Genomic DNA, 13,248 nt, shown 5'->3' on the forward strand with positions numbered 1-13,248 from the left:
GGGGGCGCGCTCCGACCTACGGCACTGGCCGGCCAAGCGACAGGGCCCCGCGCTTCGACCGAGGCCTTAAGGCCGCGCGCCGGGAGGCGGGGACAGGCGGCCTCGGCGGGGACACCAGGCTCTGCCGGCAATCCGCGGGGCGACGGCGGGAGGGGGCACTGCGGGCCGGGCAGGCGCTGCGGGGCCGGGCGGGCGCTGCGCGGAGGAAGTACCGTCTTGGCTGCCGCCTGAGCCGCGCCGGCCGCGATGTCGTCCCGGCGGGGGCGCGACGACGAGGGGGCCGGGGCCGCGAGGCGGGGGCGCGACGACGAGGGGGCCGGGGCCGCGAGGCGGGCGCGGGAACCGGCGGAGCAGGAGCTGCAGCGGCGCCGGGAGCAGAAGCGGCGGCGGCATGACGCGCAGCAGCTGCAGCAGCTCAAGCACCTGGAGTCCTTGTGAGTCCCCGCCCCCCGTCTCCTGCGAGGAACGGGCGCCGTGTGGGCGCATTAAGTGGGGTCCTCGGAGACCCACGAGTGGGCTGGTGGGCCCGCCTGCCGGTTACCGATCCCGAGCGGCGCGCGCACTCGCAGTGCAGCTGTCACCCCTGCGGGAGGGAAGGTCGGCGTCCCGGGCGCCCGGGAGCCGCCTAGGCCGGGAGGGAGCGCAGGCTCCGCCCCCGAGGCTCCCCGGGGCGCACGCGGGGTGGGGGGCGCTTCCCGAGGTGGGAAGCCAGGGCTTGCAGTCCTCGTGCGGCGGGGTCGGAGTTTGGCGCGGGCTCTGTGAGGCGCTAAGGCACTTAGTAGGCGTTCAGTCGGGATTTGGGGACTGAATACACGAGAGGTGCAGCTGAGTGCTTTGGTCCCTGGCCTCGCACGGTTTTCAGGTCACAGGGCCCACTGTGAAGTCGGTGCGATCTTTCCATCTTCTGTTGGTAAGGCGAGAGAAAACCCAGCCCTGTAACGTTAGCGTGGTAAATGAGAGAAGAAGAAACAGTGGGGTGAGGGGCTGATCCCCACCTACCGGAAAGGTGGCTGTCAGGTGAAGAGTGTGGACACGCTCTCCCCAGTCCTGACATGAGGCTGGAAGCTACTAAGAGGCCGATTCCACGTCAACATAAGGAAAAATTAGGACCCGAGACGTACTCTTGCTGGTGAGCATGGCCGGACTTCGGGGGCACTGTGCTTGCTCCCCAGCTCCAGAGGGTCCAAGGGGAGTCCAGATAGCCACTGGGGGGAGAAAGGTAGGTTTAAAGGAGATTTGTAAACATCAGGTGGGAGGTTGGATTAATGACCTTCCACTTCTTTTCCAAGATTGTGTGATTCTGTCTTAAGTAGCTATAGAAGTCAGTTTTTCTGTGTAATTTGTTTCAGGCACCTTTCATTACGTATGTTAAGAGGATCGTATAAGGGGAGGTCCTCAAAGGGTTAAAATGCTTCATTATTAACTTTCTGGGAGTTGTGACACAAAGTGCATTGCTTTGCCTGCTCTTTTTGTTGTGGCCCTTGAGCTGAATGTCACCTCGGGGCAGTGACTGCAGCATACACGTCCCACTTTGCCGGCATCTCCACCCTGGCCTCTCCATCTGCTCTGTAAGGCAGATACGCAAAACTGTTTCCCAGCATACGCTCAGCCCAGCCCTCTGTATGTGTTTTAAGTGTAGGATGCCAGACAGTGGTTAATACATTTATTTTGTAACTCCCAGACATCAGAGACATCATAACCTCCTTTTGCAAATGAGGAAATGCAGACCCAGCAGTTGAGTAACCTAATCAAGGAAACACTGACCTGTAAACTAGCAAAACTAAAGAGGAACACAGATGTCTGATTCCCAGACCAGTGGGGTTTTTCAGTTTCAGAAATTTAAAACTTCCCGGCTGTTGACATATTTGGTTTGGCTACTGCAGAAGCTTATGTACTTTCAAATAAAAATGTTTCCAGAGTCACGAAGTTTAAACATCAAATACTAGTGAAAGACTTACAAAAACCAGCGGTTTGCATCCCTCTTCAGCCACCCCCACACTCCCTGGAGGCCTCCCTCTAACCAAGGCTTCAATAAGGAAACGTCATTTTTTTCCTATTGGGATTTAAACACTTATTTCTAAATTATATGCTTATCCTTCTTTTGACTGAATAGACATTACCTATTAACCTCATATCACAGAAAATGGAGCTTTAGTTCTCTTTCCCTACCTTTCTTGATTTACCTTCCAATCCTTCCCCCATTGCACTTGTTTCAGTTATCATATTTTTAATTTTCAAGAGTTTTTCCTTGTTCTGAGAACAATTTTTTTCATAGAACCTATTATTTCATCAGTCATATATCTTCTCTCATCTTTGAGGAGACTCGTTAGTTTTTTGTTTTCTCCTTCCATTGCCTGTTTCTTCTTTGCCTTTCCTTTTGATCTCTTTCACTTAGAGGATTGTTTCCTAACGTGCAGGGATCCTTGAGTCTCCTCCCATTAACAGTGTGGCATTATAAAGCTGTTCTGCAGGGGACTGTTGACAGACGAGAGTGCAAAGGTGCTGGTCTGTTGACTGTTTCACTGTAGGAATAAGAGGCTGTGATCTGCCCTTTTCATGGAGACTCCCAAATATCAGTAGGTAAGAGTTTTTTCCTGGGGCCTGTTCAGCTTGTCCAAAGAACCTTCCATTCTCAGGCCTCGGTGCCAGTGTTCTGGATTGGGATGGAAAGGGAGGGCGCTTTGGTGCCACAGTTCTCACAGCTGTTTTCAGCCAGCGCTCACCTTCATCACCATCCTGAAATGTACCAATATTCCCAGGCATCTGGGGGTGGGAGGGTCTCTCCAGTTAAGTTTCACTGGGCACTACACCTGCAGAAGGTGAGGGCAGACAGTCTGCTGCTGTGGGGAAGAATACGGGTGTTCTGGTGGTTTCATCCATTCAGTATTCATACTCCCAACCCATCTTCCAAAGGTTGTAATTCCTCAACCTAAAGATGTCAGTTCCTTTCTTCCACTTTCCGTTGTCTTCCCAGCATTGTCTTGAAACTGTTCTCTGCTAGTATCTCCTCCTAGGTTTTCGTTGTGGCTTCTTACCTTTTTCATTCCTTTACTGTCATTTTAAGAGTCTGGGAAAGGAATGCAGATAAGTCAGTTGGTCAGCCAGCCATGTTAAATGGGAAGCCCCATAGTGGATTTGTACAAATGAAATTCAAATCCTTGTCCCCTTGGTATGCCCTCTTTATGTCCCCTCACACTCTTCTGGTCACTTTCTTACACTTGAGCATAACTTTTCATACCCTTAGACAATACCTGCCGGGCCCCAGAGGCATCTGAGTCTCCCACTCTGTGCTCCATCCCATGCTCCAGTTCTGTCACTCAAGTGTTCCTGGGCTGCCAGGCATAACAGGAGGGAGAGTCTGTGGATATGACAGCGTATATCTGCCTTCCAGCCACACAGGAGCCAGCTGCAGGAACAACTGAAATGGCGTATGCTTCCAGGAAGGACTCTTCCAAAAAAAATCCTACCCCAACACTCAAAACTCCAGAGTATTTTTAAGTACTTGGCAAAATTTCTTCCCCCATAGCCACTTGGGAAGATAATTTTTTCCTCTCTTACCTATATTTAGTCTTCAGACTGCTCAGAGCAATCTGAATGATATAATCGCAAAATTTCACAGATGGTACAAAATAATGGGACTCCACCAACGTTTTCTAAAATTTTCTAAGGATTAACTACAAAGATAATGCGGACTTATCAGCTGTCACAGCACAAAAGCCAACTACACAGTAAACATGCTCCCATTCCCAAATCTGTTATTTTTAAGTTAAATATTACCTTAATCTTTGAAAAATGTCTTCTTTAACGTGTTATATAAACTAATGAATTGTATAGCCCTGGGGAAAAAAATGAATTTCTGGAAAGAGTTGAAAAATGGACCTTTTAGGGAAGGCCACTGCTAATAATAACAGATTTCACAATACACAGTTCCATCACACTCCTTTTCCATCTAGGCAAAAACATTTACTTACTTTTTCAGGAATCTGGACCTTAACTTGTCCGGCCATGTTATTTGTACAACTCCCATGGGAAAAAGAAAGTATTGTTGCATTACTGGTTATTTACATCAACTTGACTACCTCCCTTCACGCGAGGGCATCCGCTGCTGCATAAAGCACGGCAGTAATGATGCTGATGAATGGCTGCTGCTGAACGGTAGCACCTTCCCAGTGTATGTATGCAAGTTACTATTTTCCTTGCTAAGAAAAGCCTGGGCCTAAAATACGCCACAGCTTTCCACTAGAAAGTCTTGTAAGTATTTGCCTTGGAAATAGCGTACCTAAAAAGCTAATTCTGTGTATACCCACTTGTTTACTATGGAATCTTTAGGGAATAAGTCCTCCTCTGTCCCTTCAGAAGAGCTCTGGATTCGTGGTGGCGAGGATGTACCCGGAGAAGCCTCCATCACAATCCTTACTTGAAAGGGTCCAGAGAGGAAGGCAAAGAGAAGTTATTCTTGCTGTAGCTACTCATGGCATTTCTCACCCATCATCTGTTATAAAAGAAAAAACATTCTTGTTTTCTTTCTCTATGTTCAAACTATACTCACAGCACTACACTTGCTCCAGCCGGCAGGGGAGGTTTCCAGCACCACCAGGCAATTCTCCTGTTCTCAGGACACCAAGTAGATGTCTACAAATTTAACTTAATGCTGACACTGTCTACCTGGAGATAGTGTCAGATCCCAGAAGTTAAGGGCTCGGTCCCACAAGACCAACCCGCCCACACACACTTGGTGCCAACTGCCAAACCCAGGCTGATAGGTTATTAATCAGAGGTTCCCACAATCCCCTCATCCAGTTTGATTAATATCCTAGAATGGCTCACAGAACTCAGGAAAACATTTTACTCACTAGATTACTGGTTTTTGATGAAACGATACAACTCAGGAACAGCTAAATGGAAGAGATACATAGGGTAAGGTCTTTGAAAGGGGCATAGAACTTCCTTCCATGCCCTCTCCAGGGGTGCCACGTCTCCACGTGCTCACCAACCCGATAAAGCCCTCCTCCAAATGCCATCCTTTGAGTTTTGTAGAGGCTTCATGATTAATCTTAACTCAACCTTCCTGGAGATGGGACTGGAAGTTCTAACCCAGGGGAATCACTAAGGGATTTTCCAAAAGTCTCTCATTACCAGTTTCTTTGAAAATAAATAACAAAACTCACTTATGAATAATGAAACTCTTTTCACCTTTATAGCTCTGGAGCTATTTCAGGAACTGGGAACAAAACTAAATATTATAGCAAAAGATGCCTCTATGGCTCTCACATAGGAAAGCAAAAGGGTTTGAGGAGCTATGTGCCAGGAACATTACATGAAGACCAATTATGTATTTCTTATTATAAATCACAGTATCACATGGCCAAACTTGCTTTCTTTCACATCTTAGAGGACTGGAGAAGCATTTCACTTTTCCCTTAGTCAATTCTCCCTAACCCCTGCACCCACAATATTTACTCTGTTCTCAATGGTCTTTAAAGTTGGTGCATAAAAAAAGGTTCAGGATGAAGAAAACATTACATCATTAAGTTACAAGGGTTTTAGGAGCTACCCTCTTCGATGTTAAGTAGAAGTTATGCTTCGTTAACCTGACAACTGTGACCACTCTTTGGACCATACTTAACTCCTGGGTCTTCTTACTTCACATTTTCGCTGCAATCTCTTGCTTTCCTTTCTTCCAAAAATTAAATCATTGTGCTAAGACACCAAGTTAGTTATTAATTCAGTGAACTTAGGTTCTAGATCTCAGCAGGATGTGGAATAGCAGCCGCTTATTTATATGTCACCTCTTGAGTGAGGGACCTATTTTATTCACTGTTTTAGGTACAATATAGTTTTAAGTTTTTACTAAATATACCCTTTTTATTTTAGCCTGCAGTTGCTTTTTGCTCATTAAAATGTGTTATGTTCCTATTAACGTGGTTGATGATTTTTTTTCTTTCTTTCTAGTTATGAAAAACCTCCTCCTGGGCTTATCAAGGTCAGTGTGAAGTTTGTCCTTTTGGGTATTCTCTTAGATGTATGCGACTCAGTGTTCAGACTCGGTAACTTGGTATGAAACAGTTCCATAAGGTTTTGAGCCTCCTGTTATGATAACCTTGTTTCTTCCTCAGATGCCATTCATACACTTCGGGCTTTGTCACAAGCCTGTGCCTTTGTAGAAACTTAATCAGCTGTGACTGTTCCCTAAGAAACCATGGCAGGCCCACCGGTACTCCTCCTCGGCCATCACCCCCCTTCTCTCTCACTTGTGACAGCATCTTCTCAAAGCTCTGCCGCCCAGGGCTGACTGACTCCCCTGGCCCGTTCCTTGAATGTCATCAGCTCAGAGAGGAGCAGACTTGGGGGACCTGCAGCTCATCCAGCCCCGCCTCCCCTGTGCAGAGCCCCTCCCTCCGCACCCCGGCCATGTCAGTGTCCCCCTGCAGGAGTGAGACATACAGGGGCAGTTCACGGCCAAAGCTTCCTTTTCTGTTTGGTACTTTTCAATTTAAAACAAAGATTTGAAACACATTTTTTTCATTATAAATTTAATATTCATGGAAATTTGAAAACAAATCAAAAGGTGAAAAACCCAGCATTTCATAAATGCAGCGGGTGTGAGATTATAAAACATGACAGTGGCCTTCAAGGTATAATCATCCGTTTGAATTTAACATGCTATTGTTGTTATTCCAGGAAACCTTACTTGTTTAATTTTATACTTTGCCTCATTCCACAAAGCTTTTAAATTAGCAGAACACTTTTTGTGTCTTAGAATTTGGAGCTCACAAATCATTTCTGTGTGACCAACACTCGTAACTTTAAGAACAGCTAGTTCGTGTTGGTGGTGCAGTTCTCCTGGCACATTGATTTCCGTTTTTTCTGTCAGGTCTCATTTGTCTTTCTAGTTCTTGAGAGGGTAACTACTGATGACCTTGGGATCTCCAGCGCACGAGAAAGCAGGCGAAGCTGTGTTCTGAAGCAGGTGGGAGAGGATTTCAGTGCCGTGGCCACATTGTTGACACGCTGTTTCCTTTTGCAGGAAGATGAAACGAAGCCAGAAGACTGTATACCGGATGTACCAGGCAATGAGCATGCCAGGGAATTTCTGGCTCACGCGCCAACCAGAGGACTTTGGATGCCTCTGGGGAAGGAAGTCAAAGTGATGCAGTGTGAGTGTGGAAGGGCGTCAAGTAACACGCCCGAGTACACGCAGGTCACATACCACAATTTACAAAGCACGTTGATCTTTGAGTTAAGTCGTTCTCACCACAGCACTGTGCAAGGCGTGGTGTGATCTGTTCTATCGACACGGAAGCCGACGTGCACGTGTCAGTACGTGGTCTGAGGTAAGAGGCAGGGCAAAGCTTTGGCTGCGGGGCTTCTGACACGAGTGCAGTGGTCTTTCCACAGGACCGTAGCTGTCTCTGGAGTGAGTACATACTCTTTAGTGACATTCCCGTACTCTTTAGTGACATTCTCGTAAGGAAAAGGATCTTCCATGGCAGAAATGCCCGGGAGATAAGGGGTGCCTTGGAGGGCAGGTCCCTTTGGGTCTTGCCTCAGTCACCCTGCATCAGTACTGGAGTTTGATCCAGGTAAACTGAGAGGAGCTACGGGCCACAGAGGTGAGTCTGGAGCAGGCAGAGCCGCGCACATAGCCCACACCCCCCAGCGCAGCAACACATCCCTCAGCGTAAGATGCCATCTGAAGAAAGGGTCCTGCTGCCTTTTAAAGACATTTGTTTGTAGAGATTCATCGTGCACATAATTAAAATAGCAGTTCCCAGTCTCTTTCTCCATTCCCATTGAAGCTCTTTTAGTTGGTTATTTTGATCTTTATCTTCTTAGGTCTAAAGATCAAGCTTGTATTATATTGATTTTCCAGGTTTAGGCTTTATCTTGTTCTAAACAGTAATCTCTGAGATTATCGCCAATCCTTTTTCATTAGGCGTGGTTAGGTTTTCACAGAAAAGTTGTTTCCTGTCAAAGGTGAAGGCCATATTGCTTGTGTCCTGGGACCTGATTTGAGGAACGAGGCTGTGAAGTCTCAGCCTCCAGGATTCAATCATTCACATAATCTTCCTGTGGTCAGTGTGGCACCTTGCCCTCTGGTGCCAGAGCCCTCCTTCCACCTTCCCCGGATAATGAACCTCCTTTCTGGAGGTTCAGGGAGCGATGCAGATGGTCTTTTGACCAATCCTCCTTTTTAAGCTACCCCTTCAACTCCATTTCCAGAAACGTACTGCCAATTCCTGAGCTTTTGGGGGTTCTACAAATCAAAATTGAGATGGTTCTCAGTACTCCCTCCTGCTGGCTTAGAATTCAGTTTTCTGGGGTCTGCTATATTCATTTTGCACAGTTATCTGCATTATAATTTCCAATATTTTTTTACTGTTGTTTCCTATTTTCCCTGTCCTTGTGGTTTATGCCTTTTAAAAGTATTCTCTTTGTTGTCATTTTATGGAATGTCAGGAAGGGGATGAAAGTAAATAATTGTTTTTTAGTCTGCCATCTTTACCCAGAAGTCTGCTGTGCCTTTTTTTTTTTTTTTTTTTTAAGTTTAAAAACCACTGTTCTATTTAATGGGGTTAGTTGTGTTTCACTTACCATTTTATAGCTCCTTTCATTGACTTGCAGTTGAAGAGTGTTTGGTTACTAGTACCAGAACCAGTTTTACCATGAAGTTAATGAAGCTTAAGCTTAGGGCCCCTCTTTGCAACTTCCTGTGGAGTCCCAACAATGTGTTCACATGGTTGTCTTGCGAAGGCAAGATTTTTTCCCTCTAAAGACCTCTTCTTCCCCTGTAAGTTATCTAAGCTTCAGGCTCCACAAAACCTGGGTCCATCCCAGATGAGAAAACATGCACGTAAGCCCTATTCACTCTTCCATTGATTTCAGTGATCCGAATGTTATTTACCACAGCGCTCCTCAAACTTAGAGCCTGAACTGTTTCTCACAAGTTCCCAGGTGACGCCAGTCTTGCTGGTCCATTAACTACACTTTGAGTAACAAGGTTCACCTTTCCTGTAACAGAGTTTTCTTCTCAGATGGTCTGAATCCTTCTTGATACCCACACATTTAACATCCCTCCATTTTTTATCATAAAGGCAGACATCTGTTTAAGGGGTCTTCATTTGCATTAAGAGTGCATTCCTTCTTCCCCAGGTGGAAGTAAATCAAAATAGTGGGGAGATGAGCACAAGAGGCATATCAGTGGTGATCACGAATTCCCCAAACTTCATTTTTTCCATTAGTTTCCTATTACCAACTCTCAAAAAGGGAAAAACATTATTTCCTGTCACTACATATTTTCAGTAGTTGCCAGCATGGAGTAAAGTTGGCTGATCTTAGCTATAATCGCTCCTCCTCGCTTGAGCCCTTATAATCTGCTAGGGCTGCCAGAACCAAGTACCACAAACTGGGTCACTCAAACAAGAGAAATTATAGTCTCACAGTTCTGGAGGCTAAGTCTGAAATCTAGGTGTCAACAGGGTTGGTTCCTCCTGAGGGAAGGATCTATTCCAGGCGTCTCTTAAGACCCTACCTCCCAATAAGGTCACATTCTGAGTATTAGGAGTTAGGATATTCAACATAAATGGGTGGAGAGGGAAGGGGTGGGGGGAGAGAGATGACAAGTCAACCCATAACACCCAGTTTAAAAAAAAATTACACTTTCTTTTTGCATGGGATTGCTTAGTAGGAAGCAGTTTCCCTCTGTTTTCTGGGATCCTACACGGTTCCTCCCTGATTGCATTTGCTTTTAAAATTGGAATCTAATGAAGAGTATCTTTAATATGACCTACTGATACTTTATCTTGATTAAGTAAAAATTCGTTATCTTACAGAAATATATCCCCTTTTTTTTGTTTTTAGGTTGGCGTTGTAAACGGTATGGTCACCGAACGGGCGACAAAGAATGCCCTTTCTTTATCAAAGGCAACCAAAAGTTAGAACAGTTCAGAGTAGTAAGTAAAACCCCAGAGTGTCCATTTACATTTCCCAAAGACGGTGAATGTCCGTGAATCAGGCAGTCACCAGTAAACTGGAAGGTCACGTAGAATATATTCCTAGCAACTTTTTTGGCAAACCTATCTGGTGTTAACTACATCTTTGTTGAATTTGTGTGACAGATTAATTCATTAACAAAAAACTAACTTTTTATTAAAGTGTTTTTTGCTTATGCCTTGGGAACACTGGTTCTTTCTCTGAAGCAATTATCCACTTTTTAATTATTATCTCAAAAAATGTTTCATAACTAAAATCTGGGTTCTTAGTTTCCCAGTCTTTACCTGCAGATTAGATGTCTTTCTATTATAAACTAGAAGTGTGTATAAATGATATATCCTCTTGAGATGACAGTAAAATAGATCTATCATTTCCTCACTTTATTTTAACAGTCACCTCCCAAGGGTGTTAATTCACCATTCAGTAACTGTCAGACAATTTAACTGTGCTGTTATCAGGTGTATTGGGATTATCAACATTTAGCAAACCTGGGGTCCACAAACATTCTCCGGGGATTTTAAGACACTGAAAATATTCCACTTTCATTTTAATAATTTGAAGAAAATATTCTGGATAAATCATTGCTAGCTGGAATATCAATTTTTATAGCTCCTATAACATAATTTGGTGATACATCTCAAAACATAAAACATACTCATATTTCTTAAATTCAGAAAACTAAATTCTAAGAATTGATTCAAAGTATAACAGAACATCAGTATACACAAATTTTTATGAATGTATAAGGATAATTTTCAGAATTATTTATATGGTAAAAAATAGAAACTAAAGAAAAAAAGCAAACAACTTCAATGGCCAACCTACCAACTTAAATTACTATAACATAGAAATACATAGCTTTTAAGAATTATGTGCTACAAGAATGTGTAATGTGATGGAAAGATGTTCATGAAAACATAAATGAAAAAGAGAATAGAGTGTTATATATATAATGGGGTTATAATTCTTTGTAAATTATGAATAATGATTAGAAGAACCACACTAAAATGTTAGCAGTGGATATCCCTATGTGGTAACATAAATAGATATTTTTAACTTTTTTTCTTTTTTAATATGTAAAATTTTTACAAAAAATATCTTAAAAATAATTCACATACCATAAAATGCACTCTATACGTATTCGTATTTTTAAGTAATTTAAGTGATTTTAAATTATACAGGCATTACAAGAACACATTTGCCTTATTGTAAGAAAATGAAAACATTATAGTAAGGTTTTTCACAACTGATTTTTCAAGTCCAATCTTGCCACTCTCCCTAAGGGAATTTACAGTAAGTACCTTGATGAGTATACTTCCAGACTTCCTCTGGGACATATGCACGTTTTTGTGCACCAATAAATGAACCATTCTTACATATCTTTATTTTTTTTAAAGATTTTATTGGGGAAGGGGACTTCAGATGAGCTTTTTTTATTTTCATTTTTAAAGACATCAATTTCCACCTCACTTGTTTTGCTTAATAGTCTCTCGATCATCTGTCCACATAGACAAAAGAATTACCTCAATATTTCTAACCTTGAATAGTATTTAATAATGATTCTGCCAGGGTTTATTTCCATATAAAGGATATTCATAATGCTGTATTTGTATAATTGGAAAATCTTTTTTATAACCTCCATGAGTTTAAAGTAATTGTGACCTTCAGGAAGGATTAGAATATGTTGAATATACAATTATATCAAACAAGGGGAAAAAACTTGTTTAAGTGAAATAGGGATTTAATTTTAATTCAACAACCTATGAACTCTAACCCAACTTTAACCTTCTCTAACCCTCAAGGCACATGAAGATCCCATGTATGACATCATACGAGAGAATAAGAGACATGAAAAGGATATAAGGTGAGGTTGTCCTGATGATAACAGACCCTCTTAAAGTTTTAAATTATGTTCAGTTGGAAACAACCATTCCAGTGTTAGAGGACCCGTTTAATAAACGTGGTCCTTTAATTGTGACACATTTGGAGGGCAGGAGTAATCACGGAGAAGGTTAGTGCGTAGGAATGCGCAGATCAGCCGGTCCTACTTGGGTAAATTTCACGCAGGGGGCTTGGCCCAGCCCACTCACCCCACTGATGGTTGATGCTGACAACTCACATTGTGGTGTCTGATTCTACTATGGTTAAGTCTCTTTCATATGATTTAGTTTATCGTCTCCAGTGTCTTTAGGGATCTGAACTATTATTAAAAATTATTCTTAGACATGAATAAAGATAATGAGCAAAAAAAAAAAGGGTTTTGTTTTTTTCCCCCAAATTGGTGGTACTGAGTTACAATTGTTGAGGAGATAGTTTACCTAATGTGAACCTGAGCAGTGGGAGAATGACTTAGGAAAGTATGTATCTATTGGAAGTTACAATCGTAAGGACTATAGAAACATGCAGAAATATTTAGGACAATGAAAAAATGCAAAATGGCTTATTCACTGGTTACAGTCCTGCAAAACAGATACACATATGGACAGGAATGGGGAAACGTGCAAAAATAAAGATAAGTTCCATGTGTAATGAGGTGATTATTTCTGACTTTTTACCTTTACTATGAATCTTACATTTGTATATAAAGAAGGTTATTTGAAGTTGTTGTGGTTTATGTTCTTTGACCAATCTTTAATGTTTAGGATACAACAGTTAAAACAACTACTGGAGGATTCCACCTCAGATGACGATGGGAGCAGCTCCAGTTCCTCAGAATGTAAGGAGAAACACAAGAAAAGGAAGAAGAAAGAAAAGCATAAGAAAAGGAAGAAAGAAAAGAAAAAGAAGAAGAAACGAAAGCATAAGTCTTCCAAGTCAAATGCGAGTTCAGACTCGGACTGACAGGACGTTGACCATGCAGCATTCTCGTCTCTGAGATCAAACACTGGCCAACGCACAGAGGGACGTGGGATCAGGGAGGACGAGGAGGGAGCCACACCAAGACGGAGGCCATCTGGTGTCACACGTGTGACTCACCCACCTTCCAGTGCAGACGTGACCACAGTAGCGGGAGCTGTATCGTCCCAGGTGCTAACTCGAGAGTGGCTGATTTCAGGCCGGAAGCCCTTGCAGATCCTCCTCCCTGCTGAGCACTGTGCTTTCTGATTCCTCAGCAGAGTCAGGGTGGCCGGACTAAGGGAGTCTCCGAGGACGCTCCTCCAGGTGCTGTCACCCTCCAGAGCGAGGCTACTTAATCCCCAGACTTCAGCCTTGACTTTTCTCTGCTGTTGAGGATAATAAAAAGTCATTATTTTT

General features: G+C 43.4%; 2 protein-coding genes across 4 annotated transcripts in view; one reads left to right on the forward strand and one right to left on the reverse strand.

Moving 5' to 3' along the window:
- LOC141573221 (retinitis pigmentosa 9 protein-like) lies at nt 1-12,943 on the forward strand. Of its 2 annotated transcripts, XM_088797665.1 has the most exons (7): nt 1-257; nt 294-434; nt 5,953-5,983; nt 7,028-7,157; nt 9,862-9,953; nt 11,796-11,857; nt 12,636-12,943. In XM_088797665.1, the coding sequence occupies exons 1-7, from the start codon at nt 247-249 to the stop codon at nt 12,832-12,834; spliced, it is 666 nt and encodes a 221-aa protein (XP_088653791.1). In that variant the 5' UTR covers nt 1-246; the 3' UTR covers nt 12,835-12,943. The 2 variants fall into 2 exon arrangements, with proteins under 2 accessions (XP_088653791.1, XP_074197086.2); XM_074340985.2 differs by having other exon boundaries at nt 1-434.
- Nucleotides 12,935-13,248, reverse strand: part of LOC109461232 (uncharacterized) — a 23,470-nt gene continuing 23,156 nt past the window's right edge. For both annotated transcript variants that reach the window (XM_074340984.2, XM_088797664.1), the window contains one exon: nt 12,935-13,217. In XM_074340984.2, coding sequence (XP_074197085.2) covers nt 13,198-13,217 — 20 coding nt within the window. In that variant the 3' untranslated portion in view covers nt 12,935-13,197. The remainder of the gene's footprint in view (nt 13,218-13,248) is intronic.

The sequence above is a fragment of the Rhinolophus sinicus genome, chromosome 4 (assembly GCF_057876585.1).
Source record: "Rhinolophus sinicus isolate RSI-liver-muscle chromosome 4, RSI-T2T, whole genome shotgun sequence".
Lineage (NCBI taxonomy): Eukaryota > Metazoa > Chordata > Mammalia > Chiroptera > Rhinolophidae > Rhinolophus > Rhinolophus sinicus.

What these genes read in the sequence shown, in the direction of transcription:
- LOC141573221 (XM_074340985.2), top strand. Translation starts at nt 247, where the DNA reads ATGTCGTCCCGGCGGGGGCGCGACGACGAGGGGGCCGGGGCCGCGAGG. An exon ending in CTCAAGCACCTGGAGTCCTT is followed by an intron (nt 435 to 5,952) that starts GTGAGTCCCCGC and finishes CTTTCTTTCTAG; the next exon opens with TTATGAAAAACCTCCTCCTG. An exon ending in GGAAGTCAAAGTGATGCAGT is followed by an intron (nt 7,158 to 9,861) that starts GTGAGTGTGGAA and finishes TTTTGTTTTTAG; the next exon opens with GTTGGCGTTGTAAACGGTAT.